General features: G+C 40.8%; 1 protein-coding gene across 5 annotated transcripts in view; it reads right to left on the reverse strand.

The window, feature by feature from the left end:
* LOC138751545 (zinc finger protein 385D-like) overlaps positions 1-20766 on the reverse strand; it is a 423580-nt gene that overhangs the window by 6134 nt on the left and 396680 nt on the right. For all 5 annotated transcript variants that reach the window (XM_069913960.1, XM_069913959.1, XM_069913962.1 and 2 more), the window contains 3 exons: positions 19335-19562; positions 3907-4088; positions 3699-3800 (listed from right to left, as the gene is read on the reverse strand). In XM_069913960.1, the coding sequence (XP_069770061.1) occupies positions 3699-3800; positions 3907-4088; positions 19335-19562 (512 nt within the window). The remainder of the gene's footprint in view (positions 1-3698; positions 3801-3906; positions 4089-19334; positions 19563-20766) is intronic.

Below are 20766 nucleotides of genomic sequence, written 5' to 3' on the forward strand. Positions count from 1 at the left end.
ACTCTCTCCGCATCTCTAAAATTCAGCATTTTGACAGTCTCTTCGACCAAGCCTTCTGCAGAACCCATGTCCGGCATTAATGAACAGGTTCCTGGTGAGGAAGAAATGTTTAATGGCACCATTGACAAAGCCATCAATTGCTCTCCTGGTGACCAAATTAGTTAAATAGGCTTTTCGGCAGCTTGACTAGATTTGTCCTGATTTTTGTGCGGATATACGAGGATAAGCTCAAGTTCATTTATCAACTGGTGTACACATTGTCAAGTTAATGTAAGTAATGTAGTTGAGCAGCTTGCTTAAAAAAACAGCTTTTGTTGCACGTCTTCAACAACAATGAAGTTCTTCCATTAGACTTTCCTAAGGACTCATTATGTGGATCAAATAGTCTGAGCAATGAATTCTGTGATGGCAAGGAGCTGAGTAGCAGACTGTGATAGATATTATCTTAGCTATTTTGCACGAAAGGGATTGCAAATACTTCAGTCTTGTGCATTTTATCATCGCCGAGGGTAGGGATGTCCTTGGGAATTTTCCCTCTGATTAACTGTTTAATTCTCATCATTGCTCCATATTGGATGTAATCAGGCTTACTGAACATACACATAATCTTCTGTGGCAGCCCTCCAGGTTGTTTTCTCAATATTAGGTACACAGTGATATTCCTGGCTTGTTGTTCTACATTTCTCATGGAGCTAGGGTTGGTCACGGTCTTCTGGAATTGGTTGAGTGAAAAATAAGTTGTGCATGAGATGGTGGATTGTGATGAAGTATAACTTTATTGAAGATTGAAGATGGGATTTTATCTCTATATGGATGCAAGCTGAGCACTTGGACAGGTGATGCCATGGACAGATGCTCTTGCAACAGACAGATTTGTAAAGATGAGGTAAAGTAATTTTATCTGTCTCATTAGATATGCCATTATCTGTCATGGTTCCAGTCTGGCGTGTTAAGGTCATCTCACCATCAGTGATGTTATAAAGCCACTCTTGGAATGGATATTTCAGTTCATACTCAGAATACATAGTTAACGGAAGGAGGAGGCAGGCTGTGATCAGCAAGAGGTCTCCTTTCCTTTCAATGGCTGTCCTGTTACCATGATACTTTGTGGACTTAATCTCCAAATTCCATACCATCCACTCAAATTTGTGAGAAGGACTTTGTAGGATCTATCACGTCTGAAGTGCTGAGATCAATACAGATAATCATTTAGCTGTACTTTTATTGTGCTTCGTTGCACAGTTTTGGCATAACTGAATAACTCACTGCACCAGTGCAGAAAGCAGATCAAATTCAACCACAGAAAGGTCAGTCTGGTTAAGAATAAGAGACCCCATTCCCAAAAGATATTAGTAAACCTGATATGCTTATGAATGCCATTCAGATGTTTCATGATCACGGAGAGCAACATCAGTAAAATGTAAATTGCCAGCTGCCAGGTTGAATTTGAACCCTGTTAAACTTTGTTACTTGACTAATAACATGGACATCGTATTAGCTATGCCAATTTCCAAGCCTGCAAAAATTTAACTGAGGAATAGGGCTAGGCACTTGGCTGTATACATCAATGACAACATACAAGTGGAAATTTTGACTTTACTGGTCTGGGTAACAACAGTTCTCATTTACTCTCAGACAACCTGCTTTTACTAACCCTGTTTCCACTGAAACAGTGCAATTTAAGGGGCCGACACTTGAAATGTATTCTTTGTCTTTGGTGAAATCTATAATGTCCAATTACCTCAAAAGTGGGTTTGGATACACAAGAGATTGAAGATTTTAGAATGTGGAGCAAAAGAACAATGTGCCAGAGTAATATTGTGGTGGAGGTAGCAACATCCACAGTGGAAAAAAAATTGTCAATGTTTTGGGCTGAGACCCTGCATCAGGACTGAGAGTAGAGAGGGAAGATAGGCAGTTTCAAGAAGAGAGTGGAAGGGTGAGTCAGGGGTCATGAAGTAATAGGTGGACTGAGGAGGGTGAAGGATGATGGGTAGATGGAGCTGGGATAAGTAGGAGAGGGAAGAGTTGGGAGACAAAGGCACATGGGTGATAGGTGGAAGCATTCAAAAGATGGAAGGAGCCCTCTCCCAGATAGAACTAAGGCAGAGTTCTCATCATTCACCCAACTAGCCTCCACGTCTAACCATTTCCAACTTCTGCCAGTTCTAAGTGGATCCCACATCCAGACACATCTCCTCCTCTTTTCCCCTCCTCATTTCTGCTTTCCACTGTACCACTCTCTCCTTGACTGTCTGGTCCACATATCCCTACCCATCCACCTCTCCACATTCCCTGGTACTTTTCCCTGGAACTAACAGATGAACTACACCTCTCTGTACCTCCACCCTCATATTCTCTAGGTGAGCCAGAGATTGAAATGCACCTCATTCAACCTGGTTTGTTGCATTCAGTGCCCTGATCTGGCCTCCTCTATATGCAGAGACAAAGCATAGACTAGGATGGACTAGCAACTGTTTTGCAGAACATCTGTGCGCTCTCTGCAACAGCCTTTGTGAACTTCCAGTGTTATACCATTTCAATTTCCTTTCCAATTCCACATTAACCCATCTGTCCTAGACCTCCTCCCTGCCACAGTGAGGCCAATGCGAACTAGAAGACAGCACTTCATATTCTTAACCCAATTCCCCCTGAATCCTTTCACACTCCCAGCAGTCCACCAAAGGTTTCTCTCTTTTCTAAACTTTTCCATCCCTCCTCCTCAGTTACCTTGATATCAACCTACCCTTGCTACCCCCAACCTGGTTTCATCCATCCATCACCCACATACCTACATCCTCCTGTGATTCACTTTTCCTGTTCCATCCCCATCTAGTTCCATCTGTCCATTTTTCTTTCCTTACCTGGTTCTACTTATCACCTACTAACCTGGTTCTAGTTATCACCTACTAACTCTTGTCTTTACCCTTCCCCTCCCCTTTGCCCATCATTTCCCCTTATCTGGTTCTGCCTATCTTTGACTCACCCATGCCTTTCACTTCTATATACAGTAAAACCCTTGTTATCTGGAATTCAAGCAACTCAATCAACAGGCAAAAAGAAATTGCAGAAAATAAATAGGTAAAAAATACAGGTTTAAAATTGGGGCGTTTCACCATTAATTCGCCGATCATTCAACACACAATCTCAAGCAACCAGAAAATTCACTTATCCAGCATCTACCACTCTCCATTGGTGCCGGATACCAGGAGTTCTTCTGTACTGATTACAGAAAATAATATTAATGGAATTATTCTGACAACCTGTGTGCACTATCTTTCCCTGCCCTTTAACTTTCTGCAGTTAACATTGCCACAGCTGCCCTCTTCTGCTGACCCACTTCACAGTTTTTCTGTCAGTTCTAATGCAGTTCTTGACCTGTAACATTGACTATTGGTTTGCATCCAGAGATTGATTCTTGACCCATTGAGTTCTTCCAGCTGTGGATTTTCAATGGGGAAGTTTGAGGGGTGAAATTTGTCTTTGGTTGATGTCACTGGATAGCTATGAAAAATAACTGCTCCTACCCTCCAGTATTTCATACCAGCATATCTCAATTTGTGAAGATATTGCAAGAAAACTGTGAGGATCTCCTTTAAGATTTGAGGAGCCATTGAGAATATTATAATCACTCTCCAATTAAGAAATTTACATATACCGTAGGTATCCAAGCTCAGCGTGTTTATGTATTCACTTACCGCAAGTGCATTGGTACCCCTTTGGAGCTTATTGTATGGACTGTACTTCGGTTTTGGAGGTTTTCCTGCAGCTCTGTCCTTGTGCCTTCTGCTGCTTATGTGCTGAAATTAATTAAAATATTAAATAAACATCTTGAAAAGGATGTGGGTGTGATGATATGGGCAAGAACACAATTCTTGTAGCGTAAATTACATTCAGAGGTCTAACCTGTTTGAGTTGTGTTTCTGAATTGACGTGCACGTCACAGATTTCACAGTGAAAGGTTTTATTCTGCAGGCCGGTAGTAACTCCTTTGTTGGTGGATGTTTTGCTTTTGACTCCTGGTCTGGGAAATGCCTTAATTGGACCCCCACCATTTCGGGCTTCCAGCATAGTTTTGTGCTTTGATCCTGTCGAAGAGAATTGTTTCACAATCAATTTTAATGGTGGATCCTGGAATCCCTGTTGACACTATCACATGTGTACCAAATGTGTACTGATCATATTGCACTTAATGAATAGATTGTTAAAAATGGTGTGGGGTAATTTATAACCTGATTTTAGCTTGTTCAAGTGGTGTAAAAAAGGCGTTGAATCAATTTTGGCAGTATACAGCTGGGAATTATGAATTTATAAATGAAAGCTGGCCTGGCTCATTGCTGATAATAGCTGAGAAATGGGCAGAGTCTTTGTAATGCAAGGCAGGTGGTGAAGCAGTTCAGGAGAAGTATGGGTCACATTGACTGAAGAACGATGAAGAGGGTAAGCAAGCAGGAGAGGACTGCTGAGGCATTGTTTACTGCAGAAAGTTAAAGGACAGGGAAATATAATGCACTCGGGTTGCTAGGATAATTCTGTTAATATTATTTTTGGTTTTCTGGCTTGGATTCAGGCAAGCAGTGGTGGACCTGGCGTTTGAAATGCAGAAGTAAAGGTTTCAAGAGGCACTGAAACAGAAATAGTACAATTGTTATGAAGAATGCAACAATCAACAGTGAGCTGTTTAAGAAGGGTCTTGACAGCACTATTGAAAACACGAAATATTGTCTGAGGAACGTGAAGTCTTTCCACTGTGCGCAAAAGGACTGGTGAGATGGGTTGGGAGCAGACCGGAGTAATGTGGCAATAATGGACAAGCTGGTTCTCAGGAGGAGGATTCGATGAGGTTCAGAGGAAAATTAATCATAGTTTTTAAGGAGTGCCACAAAGGTCAATCTTAGTATGAAGAAAGAATAAAAGTCAAGGTCGAAAGACCAAGTTTTCTGGATACAGGAACTATGAGAGGATTTCTAATTGAGTTGGAGAAACAAGATATAAGCAAGTCTAATACAGTGGTGGGAAACGAAAACAGTCATGTTAAATCTGCAAAAATAGAATGGAGAAAAGGATTTTTTATTCACTCCATATAATGATATCATTAAACTGTCCTTCCCATTCTCTTATTACTTATCTACAAACATAAATGAAAGTTTCTAACAAATTTTCAGTAAACTGCGTTGGGAAAAGAAGTAAGCTTTAGCCCTTGTACTCAGCCACATTCAGATTTACAGAGGGATGTTTGAACTGGATGAATTTAATGGACTAACTGATTGATTATATCTACCTCATTCAATCATTTGATCGACAAACTTCAATGAATAGAAGTATTTTTATTTATTCTGTCAGAAAGATAAATACAGAAAATATCCCATGATTTGTTAAAAATATTTTATTTTTACTCAGAGAAAATCATATATTTTAATCATTTTCTGAATTATTGTCCTTTTTCTTAACCACTAATGGTGTCTGAGGTGTGATTCATTATCTACTTCGTACCTTTTAGATTAAAATCATTTGCAATATTTTACATTTCCTTTCTCAACATTCAATCAGTTTCAGCAGGTCGCTCAAGCTGAATTTTAATCTGTGGATGACAAACTAGCACTGACATAGGATTTCAAAATATTATACATATTTACTGCATTTGACTATCTTCTCCAGAGAAATCATATTATACAGTACTTATTATTCAGTTCTGCTAGCAATAGATGATAAAATTGTTGGTTTTCCTAATTACTTACAGTACCTGAGTAGAAATCTTTGAACTTCCGCAGTGACAAAATTTTGTTGTTTTGTTCTAAGATGTACTAGTTGTTGGGACTTCTGGAACAATCGTATCAACTAACTGTAGTAATTAATTAAAGGGGAACTTGCAAAGGGCACTGGAGATCAGCCTCTAATAACCACTCAAAATTTCCCTTCACCATTCTCACACTGAAGACACCAATGCCTGGTCAACTTCTCCCCCTTGTATACCAGCCACCTTGACCACTACGATTCACCCTTTTCAATTATAGACCCCAGTCCTGATCAGAAGCATTTTTATTTATATTCTCTGCAGCATCTTTTGTGAGCATTGGGCAAACAATGGTTCACTCCAGTGCCAGTCATTGGCGCATCACTCATTAACACTTCAGCGAACCATTAGGACCAGACATAAATTTGTGGTCAACTTATTTCCATTTTCCAAGGTGACCTGAGCTATTTATTTGAATAAGTATTCAGAAAAGCACAATTGACGAAGGGCACAAGCAACAAGAATGGCTGTGATGTAAGTGGTTATTAATAATCTCCATGCAGTTAAGTTCAACCAGGTAGACTGCCTACTGCTTGGATAATAGGAGAGTAAATGTTATAAAGAAAGAAAGGAATTGCATTATAAATCTGCAAATTACTAAAAGCAGCATCTCAGTTTAACAACACTTTTGTTTTGGGAAACAAAGATTTATTTCTCGATATGCATTAGGTCTCACAGCTTGCACACTTGTTAAATTGATCACAAAGCACTCTAAAGTTACAGCTCAGTCAATAGGCCTCCATATATTTGTGGACTCAGCTCACAGCAGGCAAGAGCCAAAGGCCAATCCTGCTGGTGCAGAACTGCCTCTCCTGACCTCAGCCAGAAAATCCCTCCCAATTCTAAATTTACAGCAACATAAAAGATTACTTGCCAGCAGTTGTGGCCTGGACATAACCTTCCTGATTTGTTCCCATTGATGTGATACTCCATGGGATCCTCTCATTAATATATGTGTGCAGAACCATCTCTGAAAAGATGATTGGTGTTCCACCATTATCCAGTTTTTCATGTGCCAATCAATTTTCCCCCTCATGGAAGTGCCTCAGATTGGAAATATAAATGAGAAGATCACAATTCAAAGTGGTAATTCAACACAAACTGTTGAAGAGACACATGGTTAATGGCCATGGAGTATAACAAAACCTCTTGAAACTCGAACAGAGGGTGAAAAACTGAAGCCATGGTGAATGAGGTTCCTGTGTGCATGTTTTTGCAGCTGATGGTCCATAGTCATTTGTGAATGCCAGTTTTTATTTGAGAAATCTGTTCTGAGTCTATCATATTCAGCACTGTTGGAGTATCAAGTGAGATGGTGAATGTCTTCAGTATGAAGATAGCACTTTTATTCACAACAGCTAATATGATGGTCATTTATACCAATGCTACCATAGGCAGGTGCAACTGTTACAGATAAATCAATGATAAATCAAAGGTCTCTTAGGTTCTTCGCTCATGATTATGGACACTACCTGTTGCAGACCCAATCTGGCAGCTATGCTCTGGTAGTTGTGGTGCCAACAAACAATTCTTGGTGATGGGACTTTTGGAAGTTCCCCTTTCACAGCACGCTCTGTGCTTTTGCTACTTTTAGTGCTTCTTTCCAGTGTTCCTCAACATGGCTTAGCACCAATTCAATAGAGTACAGTTAGGCCTAATATAAAGGAACTTTCCTTGTTTGCATTTGACATGAAGCCAAAAGACCTAGGACCATAGAGCAATACATCAGAGAAACAGGATCCTTCAGCCCTTCTAGTCTGTGCCAAACCTTTTTTGTTTGCCAGTCCATAGACCTCCATAGCTCTCCCATCCAGGTACCTGTCCAAAATCTTCTTAAATGTTAAAATTGAGCCTGTATTCACCACTTCAGCTGGCAGTTCATTCCACACCCATTACTTCATGTGTGAAGAAGTCCCCCTCCTGTTCCCCATAAATATTTCCCATTTCACTCTTACCCACGTCCTCTGGTTTGCATCTCAACCACCCTAGTGGAAAATATCTTTATACATTCACTCTTGTCTATATCCCCCCCCCCCAACATAATTTTAAATATTAAATCTCACCTCATTCTTCCATGCTCCAGGGAATTAAGTCCTAACCCATTTAACTTTTCCCTGTAACTCAGTTCCTGAAGTCCAGACAACATCCTAGTAAATCTTCTTTGAACTCTTTCCATCTTATTGATATCTTTTCTGTAGTTTAGGTGACCAAAACTGCACTCCAAAGTTGGCCTCACTAATGTCTTATACAACTTTACCATAACATCCCAACCTTTGCACCCTAGGTTAGAACCAAGGGCTCCCATGACTCTTCCCATTTGCCAGCTCTACATTATGCCAATCTCAATGATTGGTCTGCCCTGCCAATGGACAGGCTGTATTTAGGGGCTTTGATGTATGAATCTCGTATTAACTATGAGTAGGATTTAATGAAGATGAATACGTTACGTTGCAGCTTGGGTGATCTGAGGGCAGCCCCCAAACTAAAAACCAGCCACCTAGTGCTTGAGAAGGGGACTTTGCAACATTGACAGATTTGGGATTGTTTTTGTGAATTATTATCTGTCTGGATTTAATATTTTACTTTAATATAATGGTCATGGTATTACTGAGTTACTCCCTACACCACTCCAGAGCCAGACAAAAGTCAGCCATAATCTATCAGAAAATTGATATTTTCAATATATTCTATATTTCTTCTCTGTGCCGAGAGGGCAATTCCATACCCACTCATTTTCCCGAAGCCTTTTCTCCCCACATGCTCATCATCTCTCCTCAGGTTCTACCACTCACGCACTGCTCTAATAATTCTGATAAAATCACATGTGGATATTGTCTCTTCTATTAAAGTGAATCAAATCCAACCAGTTTCCCATCCCTTATACTTTAAGCTACAAATTTGAACTTTGAGAGAAATAGCAGCAAATCAAGCCATCTTTAAATATGCAAACAGTGGGTAACTACAATGACATTTCTTTTGGAGTGGAATTAAAAACAAATGGTTTAGAGTGCTATTAGTCAAAGCACAGACTTAGGCCTTCAGGGAACTGTATAAAGATAGCTGGAATTCTTCTAATGTCAGAGGAATGAATATTTGCACCAGGTGCTGTATCACAGTACCATAAAGATCAGAAGATGCCTGATTAGATCCCGATCTGCATTGACTGTGTATTTTCGGCCAGTAAGGAGTAAAAGAAACAGCAAGTCCTACAGTATATTCTGCCCGATGAACCTCATATGGGTTAGAATTGCAATATCTCACAGACTGTGGCTGGCTGCCACTCATTGTTCTGCCTCTGTGACAAAATGTTGCTTAAAGACCTGAGAACCACATCACTGTCTGGGAGAAGACACAAAAACTGCATCTTCACTTTGCTCCACTGGTTTTGTGACAACTGAAATTAATTTCAGGAAATGGGACATAGACTGGCCATCTATAATGTACCCTGAGAAAGAGAAATACCAGCCATAGGATCTAATGGACTGACAATTCAGCAGTGCTGATTTCTAGATGTGTCATAAGTTCCAATCAGAACCTTTCTATCATACTTTGATCCGTGTGATAGATGAAGCCATATTGTCACACTTGAGCGAGTGCTATATTCTTGTCAGATTGGAGTAAGGAAGTGTTGTTTTGGTGTGAGTATTTTAATTTGTACTTGAACTGCATCATTCATTGATGGCCAATGTCCGGCAAGCACTGTGGAAGAATAAACATAATGGGAACCACAGATATGAGTTCTGAATTGTTATTAATAATCAATTGCGTAGAAATCAGGACAAACGTGTTGGCAGTGGTTAATGAGCAAGGAACCGTGCAAGTGTATTAAACCATGTGTTTTTAGTCCCCCTCTCTAAAATTATTGCTATTATGCATTAACTACAATACTTTAATGACAGCTTAAATTGCTGCTGCCATTGGCTTCAAAAAGGCAGAGTTGTGTATTAAAATGTAAATCACCACCAACACTAGATTCTGGTGATATGAAGGTAAATATAATTTGTCCTTGAAGAGATGCGTGCATGCGTGCACACGTGTTGGTGTATGGGTGCATGTACATTGGTGATGCCCGCGTGTTTTTGCACAGTTCCAACCAATGATGAATAGAAAGGTCAATAACATTGTAGAGAAAGAGCAGAAAAGAAATGCTGAAAATGTCACCACAAACCATCTTCAATGTTAAAGAAAAAGTGAGAAAGTCAGATATAAAGGGTTGGATGTTTATAATATGGAACTGACAAATGAGTCAAAAAATAAAAATCCCAAGTAGATCCTCAGAAAATTTTAGCAGATCACATTGCCAGACCCATTAGTATGAATTCCAAAGCCTGAGACCAAATGAATATGTCGATGATTTCCTGGCATAGTTTGGATATGCAGATTTACTGGCATAGTCAGTAAATGCAGATTTAGAGAAATGGATGAAAAATTAGATTAAGATAGTGTATAAGGAAGGAAGGAGTTGCCAAGAAAGTGGATGAAAGAAAGGCTATGGATGTCTACATGGACTTTAGTAAGGCCTTAGACAAGGTCCCACATGGAAGGCCAGTTCAGAAGATTCAGACACTATGTATTCATGGAGAGGCTGTAGACTGGATTCAAAATTGGCTGAATGGGAGAAGACAGAGAGTGGTAGTGGATGATTATTTCTCAGACTGGAGGCCTGTGTCAAGTGGTGTCCCTCAGGGATTGGAGCTGGGACCATTGTTGTTTGTTGTCTATATCAATGATCTGGATGATAATGTGGTAAATTAAATCAGCAAATTTGTTGATTAGAGGTATCAACAGCAAGGAAGGCTTTCAAAGGTTGCAGGGGGATCTGGACAAACTAGAAAAAATGGGACAGAAAGTGGCAGATGGAATTTAATGCAGAAAAATGAGAGGTGCTGCATTTTGGAAGGACAAACCAAAGTAGGACATCTACAGTAAACAGTAGGGCATTGAGGAGTGCAGAGGAACAAAGTTATCTGGGAATTCAGATTCATAATTCCCTGAAAATGACATCTCAGGTAGACTGACAGGGTTGCAAAGAAAGCTTTTGGCACCTTGGCCTTCAGAAATCAGATTACTGAGTACAGGAGTTGGGATTTATGATGAGGTTGTATAAGACATTGGTGAGGCCAAATTTGGAGTATGGTGTGCAGTTCTGGTCACCAAACTACAGGAAGAATATAAAGAAGCTTTAAAGAGTGCAGAGAAAATTTATTAGGATGTTTCCAGGTCTTCAAGAGTTGGGTTTCAGGGAAAGATTAAACAGGTTAGGACTTTATTCCTTGAAGCATAGAAGAATGAAGGAAGATTTGATAGAGGTTTTCAAAATTATAAGAGATATAGATAGAGTAAATGTGAGTAGGCTCTTTCCACTTAGATTACGAGAGATAAATACAAGAGGACAGGGTTTTGGAGTGAAAGGGGAAAAGTTTAGGTGGAACATTAGGGAGATCTTTTTCTCTCAGGAAGTGGTGGGAGTGTGGAACAAATTTCCATCTGACTTGGTAAATCAGGGCTCATTCTTAAATTTAAAAAAATAAACTGGATAGATACATGGATGGGAGAGGACTGGAGGGTTATGGAATGGGTGCAGGTCAGTGGGATTAGTGGTATGATGTTTTCAGCACAGACTAGAATGGTCAAATGGCCTATTTTCTGTGCCGTAGTGTTCTATGGTTCTAATAACTTATTTGGGATTCAGAACTCTCAGATATGAAAGAAGGAGGGGGTCACTTGCTGCAGCACAAGATTTTTGTTGTAGCCAGAGCACAGAAGGCGATGTGAAGATGCTAAACATTTAAATATCTAACCTCCAGATCAGTCCTAGGGATGGAAAAGAGTTGATCCAGTTAGTTAGCAGAAACAAAAAGATGACAGCCAGGCTATAAGAACATAATGCAGTGTAACTGGATGACCATATAAATCTCAATAGAAAACAATCAAGTTTGAGACAATTTGGTGACCTCAACCAGAAGGAAAAAAAAGTGCAAATCGTGAGAACAAACTAAGAAAAAAGAGCAAAAGTGAAAAGACCAATCCAAAACAAGACCATAAAATCCATATTAGAGACATGATACTAGCAAAATATTGGAAACCCTGGAAATCCAGTGAAACTGGTTGTGGCAAGCATCAAAGAAATGAAATCCCCAATACATGGAGATGAAAACTGATCAGCAAACTCCAAGACATGGGAGTCAACACCCCACTCTGTTATTGGATCATGGATTTCCTCACCTCCAGAATACAATCAGTGAGGAATGGAAAAAACATTTCCTCCACAATTTTCTTCAACACAGGAGCACCAAAAGGTTGTGTTCTTAGCCCCCTGCTCTACTTACTTAATAGCACCTTCTACAAATTTGCCAACCAATCCACTGTAGTGGGTGGTATAAATAAAGGTGATGAGCCAGCATACATGAGGGAGATTGAAAGCTTGGCTAAATGGTGCACCAACTACCTTGCACTCAATGTTACCAAAACTAAGTGGCTGATTATTGACTTCAGCAAGGGAAAGCGAGAGGTAGACAATCCAGTGATCATTGGGGGATCAGAAATGGAGAGGGTGAGAAAATTTAAGTTCTTGAGAGTCTTTATCTTAGGGTACCTTTCCAGGACCCAATAAATGAATGGTATTGTGAAGAAAGCACATCAGCACTTTTATCTCCTCAGGAGTTGGTGGAGAGTTGGTATGACACTAGAAACCCAGGCAAATTTCTACGGATCTATTGTGGAAAGTGTGTTGACTGGCTGCATCGTGGTCTGGTATGGGGACACCAATGCACCTGAGCATAAAGCCTTGAAAATAATAGTGGACACATCCTAAGACATCACAAGCAAAACTCTCCCCACTATTGAGAACATCTACAGGGAACACTGCCGTTGGAGAGCAGCAGCAATCTTCAAGGTTCCACACCACCCAGCACACACTGTTCCCACTGCTGCCATCAGGAAAGAGGTATAGGTGCCACAAGACTTGCACCACCAGGTTCAGGAACAGCTGCTACCCCTCCATCATCAGACTCCTCAATGACAAACTCAATCAGAGACTTGTTTAAGAACTCTTACTTATACACTTGATTGATTTATTAAATACTTTCTATATTGTACAGTTTGTTTCCAATTGTTATCTGTTTACAGTTCTTTATTTGTTTACATATGTATCCTGTACAATTTTCTTTTGCACTATCAATAAATGGTAATTCTGCCAGTAAAAAAAAAAGGAATCTCAGGATTATATGTGATGTCATGTATGTATTTTGACCATAAATCTGAAAACTGAAATCTGAAGAAAAATTAAGAAATTAACTCACAATCAGTTAAAACTGGTTATAGATAGAAAAATAATATCATAACACTATGTTATTATAGTGTGTTCTCAAATCCAGCTGGGTATGCAATAGATCTTCCCAAAAAGCTGAATGAGTATCCAAAAGAAAAGACCTTGAAACGAAACAAGTAGTGCTGGACAAGCTCAGCAGGTCACGCATCATCCAGAGAAAATAAAAGACAGCGGATGTATCGTGCCTGAGTCCTTCATCGGGTAGACACCCAAAACAATACAATGACATACCAACATCAGTATCTTTAGAGAAAATGTTTAAATTATGCTAATTAAGAGGGACACACAAAATGAACAAAGTTAATTGTACATTCTCTCACAGAACTGGGTTTTAACATTTGATTTCAGTAGAAGAGGACATAAGGAAGGAACATGCCCTTGTGAAATTCACTCCAATATGAAGCAAAATTCATTTAATACAAATGTATCCAAACAACTTTTATAAATCAACCTGATGCTGTGATGACTAAATTTTGCATCATTGTTGATTCCCAAGTAAAATCCATGATGTGAACCTTGTGGTGGAGTACGGTACTGTGGGCATATCCAGGCAAGTTCTCACTGGGCTGGGCAGGCTGACCCACCTTCTGTACCTGTAGCCGATCCCCTAATAAAGGCTGAGAGCCCTAGTCTCCTCCCTCATACATGCCTTAGACATGAGCCAGAAGCATGTAGAGGCATGTCTGGGTCTTCTGATCAATAAAGCCTTTGACTACCTGCTTCAAGTCTAAAAGATTCAGAGCTGGAGATCGATCTAAAAGATCCAGAGGCCTCCGTAAAGTTTGATATGTGGCTACATTGAAGGTCTACTTGAGGCACCACGATCTCACTGTCGATAGTGATCGGTACAACTTGCTCTTCGCAGCAGTGGGCCACTAAGTGTACCAATTAATTCGCAACTGCACTGGATACGAAGAGGCAGTGGTCCTACTCTGACAGCAATACAAAACCCCAAGAAACGCAATTTATGCACACTTCCAGCTTGGCTCCTGATGCCAAGGTCCGGGTGAGTCAGTTGACAATTTCATGAGGGCCAAGCAGGAGCTGGGATGAGACTGTGGGTGCCAGGACATGACTGTGGCAACCTATCAGGAGGAGCTCATCAGTGACAGGCTAGTCACTGGATTCCACTCTGGAACGACTCCTGGAGAAAGGCGATCGGTCCCTACAGGAAGTTAGGCAGATGGCCCGAGTGGTGGAGACCTACTCTACGGGCCCTGCTGAGGAGAACAGGCGGTGCCATCTTGGGAATCAGGGCCCCTGACTGCTGCTGCTATCACCGAGCACACAAAGTGCAACTACTGCGGCCAAAGCAAACACCCACAAAAGTACTGCCGGCCCTTAGTGCAACTTGCACGAACTACCGGTAGAAAGGACGCTATGCCAGGGTATGTTGTTCTAAGCCCCTCTCTAGCAGTGCCGCATGCAAATCACGACCCACATTATCAACATGGGCCAACCCACTTCTGTCATCATTTCTTATTGCTGAGAACTGAAAGTCTAGGCCAAGGCATGATGACACGGAGGGATGTCATATCTGGCTTCACTTCCAGACTTCACTGCATGCAATCCATGAGGGTGGTCATCTTCACAATCTCCAGGGTGGCATTCGTGGCAGCAAAGGACCCAACGACATAGCAGCAGTGACTCACATTGTGAGCAGGCATTGGTCTCCATCAAGCTGGACCAGAGTAGACCACACCAGCTGGGATGATCGATGATGGACATTGACATAAATGGCCACTTCATTGGATGCCTGTTTGACACGGGAAGCACCGAGAGCTTCATACACCCAGGCACAGCTGAATGTTATTCCCTGACCATGTTCCCAGCCAAGTGCAAGGTAGCACTAGCCTCCTAATCCCTCTATGCAGAAATCCGCGGGAGTTGCACTATGACCCTAACCGTGGGGGGAACAAACTATAAGAACTTCAGACTGCTGGTGATGCCCCACCTCTGCACACCTGTCATACTGGGGCTGGATTTCCAGTGCCAGCTTAAGGGTGTACTGATGCAATTTGACAGGCCTTCACCCCCCCTCCCCCCACCACTGTCAGTAATAACCAATTCCAAGAGACCCCTCCACCCCTTGAAGAGACCCAATCACTCACCTGAATGCTGGGCCAGGCTCCCAACCTGCAGCCTGGCCACCCTCTGGGTCCTTCCGCCTCCGCTGTTCCAAAACCTCACCCTGGACTGCAAACCTGTGGTCACTAAGAGCATGCAATACAGCCCCGAGGACAGGGAATTCATTAAGACAGAGGTGGAGCAGTTGCTGGGGGAGGGCATAATAGAACTGAGTAGCAGTCCCTGGAGGGTGCAAGTAGTGGTGATGAAGAGTGGGGAGAAGTACCAAATGATGATAGACAATAGTCAGACCATCAGCTCGTTCACCTTACTGGACGCCTACCCTTTGCCCCACATAGCTGATATGGTGAACGAGATCACCAAATATAGGGTCTTCTCTACCATAGACCACAAGTCAGCGCACCACCAAATCTTGATTCGCCCAAAACACTGGCCATATGCACATTTGAGGCCAATGGCTGACTCGGGAACCGTGCTGCCAGTCTGGCTGACAACCCAAGAGCCGGTACTTCTCTGGCAGCATGTTAGAATGCACAAGGTGGACTTCCTAGTTGAGGAAGTGCATCTCCTGCATGTGAACACCCTGCACATGCTGGAAAGGTACCCGGACAGATAGAATGATATAGTGTCCATCCAGGACCTGGCATGAGCAGGGGCCCGGCATGGGAGGTGCACCAGGCAGCAACCAGTCAGCTCCAAGGATCACCCTGACAGGCGAAGTAGTGATCCCATCTCCAACACAGTCCCCTGAATTGTTCCCCCCCCCCCCCCCCACTGTTACAAACAAATTCCCCATCCCCTATGGACCTGGTAGACACAGACACTGTTCAGCCCTCCAACACCCAGCCAAGCGAACCAAGCCACCGTTCAACTGGAACCAACGATACAGTCAGCAGTACTTCGGAAATCTCAGAGCCAAATAAAACCCCCAGGGTAGTTGATCCTTTGAACTGTATGGACTACAAAACCCATGCCGATGGACATTGCCCCTCATCACCCCGCCGGACTTCATCCAAAAAAAGGAAGGGTGAATGTGGTGGAACACAGTACTATGGGCAAGTCCAGGCATGTCCTCACTGGGCTGGGCAGGCTGGCCCACCTACTGTACCTGTAGCCCCTCCCCATAGATCCCCTAATAAAGGCTGAGACCCTTAGTCTCCTCCTCATACGTGCATTGGTCATGAGCCAGCAGCATGTAGAGGCATGTCTGGATCTTCTGATCAATAAAGCCTTTAACTACCTGCTTCATGCCTGTGAGTGGTCATTGATTGCACCATAGCCCCCATGTAAAGTACAAATTGAGGTGAAGAAGAAGCAGAAAAAATAATAGCCAAAGGCATTAAATGTACAAAATGAATCTATTTTATTATGAGAGGGAACCCACTAGGGTAAAGAAATGCCTCAGAAATACATCAAGTGATCAAAAAGGTATTTTGGTCAGTATGGTTCATAGTGTGAAAAATAAAAAATTTAAAAAAAAAGAGATCAAAAAGGACTTAATTTAAAACTTGGACGAAATCTCACCAGCACTGGCAGAGGGTGGTGTGATGCTAGAAATAGGTATTGGAATGTGAAATTTGATGAGGAATTAACTGTTGATAACACGTAGTACTACTTGCATAACATAGATCCCAGTGACGATCTTATGACCTTTGCATAGGGCAGGTTCAGCAGAAATAAAATGAGACCATTAGAGATGTTGAAGAGCAGCAAGCCCTGCAGACAATGACTAGATCCTTGGAGTGAATGATAGCACATCCAGTTAATAACTTCAAGAGGAAAAAGTGGAAAACAAAAATGCTGGGCACGGATTGAATGTTCACAAACACTGGTTCTTCAGACACCAGATGAGCAAAACTGAGTGCAGAAAAAAAAAATCACTGCTGTCACTGAGATTGAGGAACTAAAGAAAAAAAAATAGGAATTAAAGTTTCCTAGGGCTAATCCAATACATAAATCATATCATTTCTAACATAGCAGAACATACTGGAAGAGGATGATGAATAACAATGGTCACAATTCCATGAATCAAGTTTCAAATAACTCCAGCAATAGATTTAAACAAAAGAGCCTGTCATTACACTTCAGGGGCAAAGAAAAGCCCATTAAATGATTGATGTTTCTTCGGAAGGTCTGGAACCAGGCCTGGTGAAAAATTGCATGTGATTAGCACATGTACCTGAAGCACAGGCTCAGGCAGAAGCAAAATTCACCATAGTTGAAAGAGAGCAATTAACAACTGAATAAGGATTCATAAAATTTCACTATCTTTGTAGAAGAGGGGAAAGACAGGAAAAGTGGAAATTAATCATCATTTCCTGCAGTAAACTTGCAAGAGAAAAAAAAAACTATGAAGAATGCAAGAAAGACTGCAAAGATTACTCTTCGGGGGCTTTGACTTTATGCTGAAATACAGGCCATAAAAACAAAATTGTACCTGCAGTCATTCCATTTTCACTCAACACTGGATATACAAAATGAGACATGAAGGTGTGAAAATACATAATCTGGTCAATGGGTCATCACCAAATTGATTACCTGTTCCTGATGTTGGGGTAGACTAGGACTAGAGGCCATAGTTTAAGAATACAGGGAAGGTCCTTCAGGACAGAGATGAGAATTTTTTTTTTACCCAGAGAGTTGTTGGTCTGTTGGATGCTTTGCCGCAGAGGGTGGTAGAGGTGGGTTCTCTGGATAAGTTCAAGAGGGAGTTAAATAAGGTTCTTGCGGACAGGGGAATTAAGGGTTATGTGGAGAGGACAGGGACAGGGTACTGATAGCGGAAGATCAGCCATGATCTAAATAAATGGCATTGCTAGCTCGATGGCCTACTCCAGCACCTATTATCTATTAGCAAAATTAGAATCAAGACTGACAAAGATATAGGGTTATCCGTGCTTTTTGAACAAGGACTGTCCAAAAAATATAAATCAAATACAGTCAATGATAAAATATTACTGTCAATCAGAGAGGGCATCTCACTTGAAGGTGGTGTTCTGCTTGGATCTAGAATCATTAAATACAGCATGTGGGTTTAGGGAAATACAAACTAAGAAATGTATCACCTTTATACTGGATTGACACCTATAAAGTGATAGATAGAATGGCATCAACATACATATGCAAGACACTTTCCCAACCAAAATATATTCTTCACAAGACCAAGTAGTAAGTTAACAAATGATTGACACACAAGAAATAAGAATCCAACACTACAAAAATGTGGTAGATCATTACCAGAGTTCTGAAATTGGTTAAAAACTTTGTTACAGATCCATTGTGAAATAATTGAACCAATCTAAATCAACATAAACCTGATACCCCAAAATCATACAGCATTAACACTCAGATGAGTTAACAGATGGAATGGAACCAAATCTCTTTCTGACCCTCACCAGCTGATGGAACCGATATTTCACCACAGTTATGAACTAACTCATGGTAGAGTGAAACAACTACAACTAAGCAGTAGGATTGAGTTATCATATGGAACTAAACGATATTGAGAAAGAAAGATGACAAGAATCAACCAAGTAAAATAAACAGAAATAAAATGAGGGATTTTACTCCTATATTGTCATGCATAAAGGGTACTATTTTATGCTTCTGCCATGCCATTCATGACAAAGAAACCTGAAATATATTGTGATTCAGAGATCTGAATGTGAAAATCCAATTAACACTGCTCCAGAACAGTTATTCTCAACTTGGGCCATATGTCCCCCGCCACCCCCACCCCCACCCCCACCCCCACCACCCCAGGGACCACAGCACATTTAAGTAAAAGCCTTGTTCTCTTTTCACCTCACACAACAATTTTTTAATTTAAAAAAAATGTAGTCAGTGGAAGCACGGAAGAAACAAAAACTTGACCGTTTCACAGAGGAGTGGCCCATAAACTTTGAGCAGAATCCTGGAGGAGGGACAGAGCCAAAAAAAGGTTGAGAACGGACACTCTAGAATGGACACACACCGAACACACAGTTACTTTGCTGTGCAAATGTTCTTCCATTGCTTGGTCACAGCATGGAAAGAAAGTGGTTTTTATTCCTTACAAATGCAGTTGAGTAAACTGGTCTTATTCTAAGATTAGACGTAAGAAAACTGATTCCCATATCTCACCACTGTTGTGTGCTTCCAGTTGTGAGGCAGAGTTCACGGCTACTTTGCAGAGAGAGCAGTAAAGCAGCCGCTGAGCTTTTTCCTCTTCAGTCTCCTTGGGAAGAGCTGAGCTACAGCTACTGGATGTAAATGATTTCTCTGTCCCAGAAATGGATTCTGTTGTTACACAATCACTCGCTGATGCCAGTGTTGTCACTTTTGATATTGTTGCTGTCCCTTGATTGCTGTCTAAAGTAAAAGAAAAGGAAACATGAAAGGAAAGCCAAGTAAAAACCAGATCTATCGCTAGTATGTTTTAAAACTAATATAGCAAGAAACTACATTTTAAATCCACTCTCTGTAATCTAGTATATTCTCAGTGATGTTTACTTTCCTGTTTTTCAATAGCACTTTTCAATATATGTCCTACAGATAAGGTTTCTGTATATGAAAAATTGTTGGTCCTTAGAATAAATATAGAGTCAGTGGCTTTGGGTTAGATTAATAATTGGTACTGACTTACCACCCACAATTTTCAATTCTACAGGCAAGAGTGCTGTCAGAAAAGTGATCGTGAAAAACCCACTTTGATTGCATTTCATAATAATCAGGACTATCTTAATATTTCATGAGCTGATCGGAAAAAAAAAAACCAGAATGGAAAGAGGACCCTTTCTCCCGCTCAACCAGTGAATAACAAGAAGTTATATTTAAATACTCTGTGAGGAATTTAAATCATTGTAGTTGTAATCTGGTCAAAACAAAATCCTGTTATCCTATATAGGGGAAAAAAAAACAAATATTATTGATGATTAGTGGTTAACAAGACATCTAGTAGTGATGAAGTTGTCAGGAGCCATGCATTCTTGTAATTGGGCCTCATTTAAACATTCCAAATTCGTTGATGTGAATTAAGATCCTCAAAGGGTTCATGGAAAGGTGGTGGACCTCACCTACTTGGTGTGCAGCAACCACTATTTAAAGGCAGCTTGCATCATTTAAGGGAGAGGTCTGCACTTTATAGGGTGAATAGCGGACCTTAATTTTATAGGCTGCTGAGAAAGAAAATACTTGGCTCTCGGTCAAATAATTATTTTTAACCTTTGAGGTTAAACTAATTATTTGACCTCTCAAGTAAGCTTTCATAGCATCCCATTTACTCTGAACGGAGTTAACATTTCGTCCAAAAAGAAATTGATTTTTTAAAAAAAAATTCAATAAATTCCACTTTTTTTAACAACATCGTATTAAATCTCCAACGAGAAGCTACACAAACTTTTTCAGAACTCTCGTAAGTAAAATACAACAAAGAATTATCTGAAATTATCCTATTTTTATATTCTGTTTGCAATATTTTCCCCTGTAAATGTGCCGATACTAAAAAAAATCAATTCTAGAAAAAGATTCATGTCTAAATGAATAAAAAGAGAAATCCTTCTCTGTTGGGTTAAGA

The sequence above is a fragment of the Narcine bancroftii genome, chromosome 1, assembly GCF_036971445.1.
Source record: "Narcine bancroftii isolate sNarBan1 chromosome 1, sNarBan1.hap1, whole genome shotgun sequence".
Taxonomy (NCBI): domain Eukaryota; kingdom Metazoa; phylum Chordata; class Chondrichthyes; order Torpediniformes; family Narcinidae; genus Narcine; species Narcine bancroftii.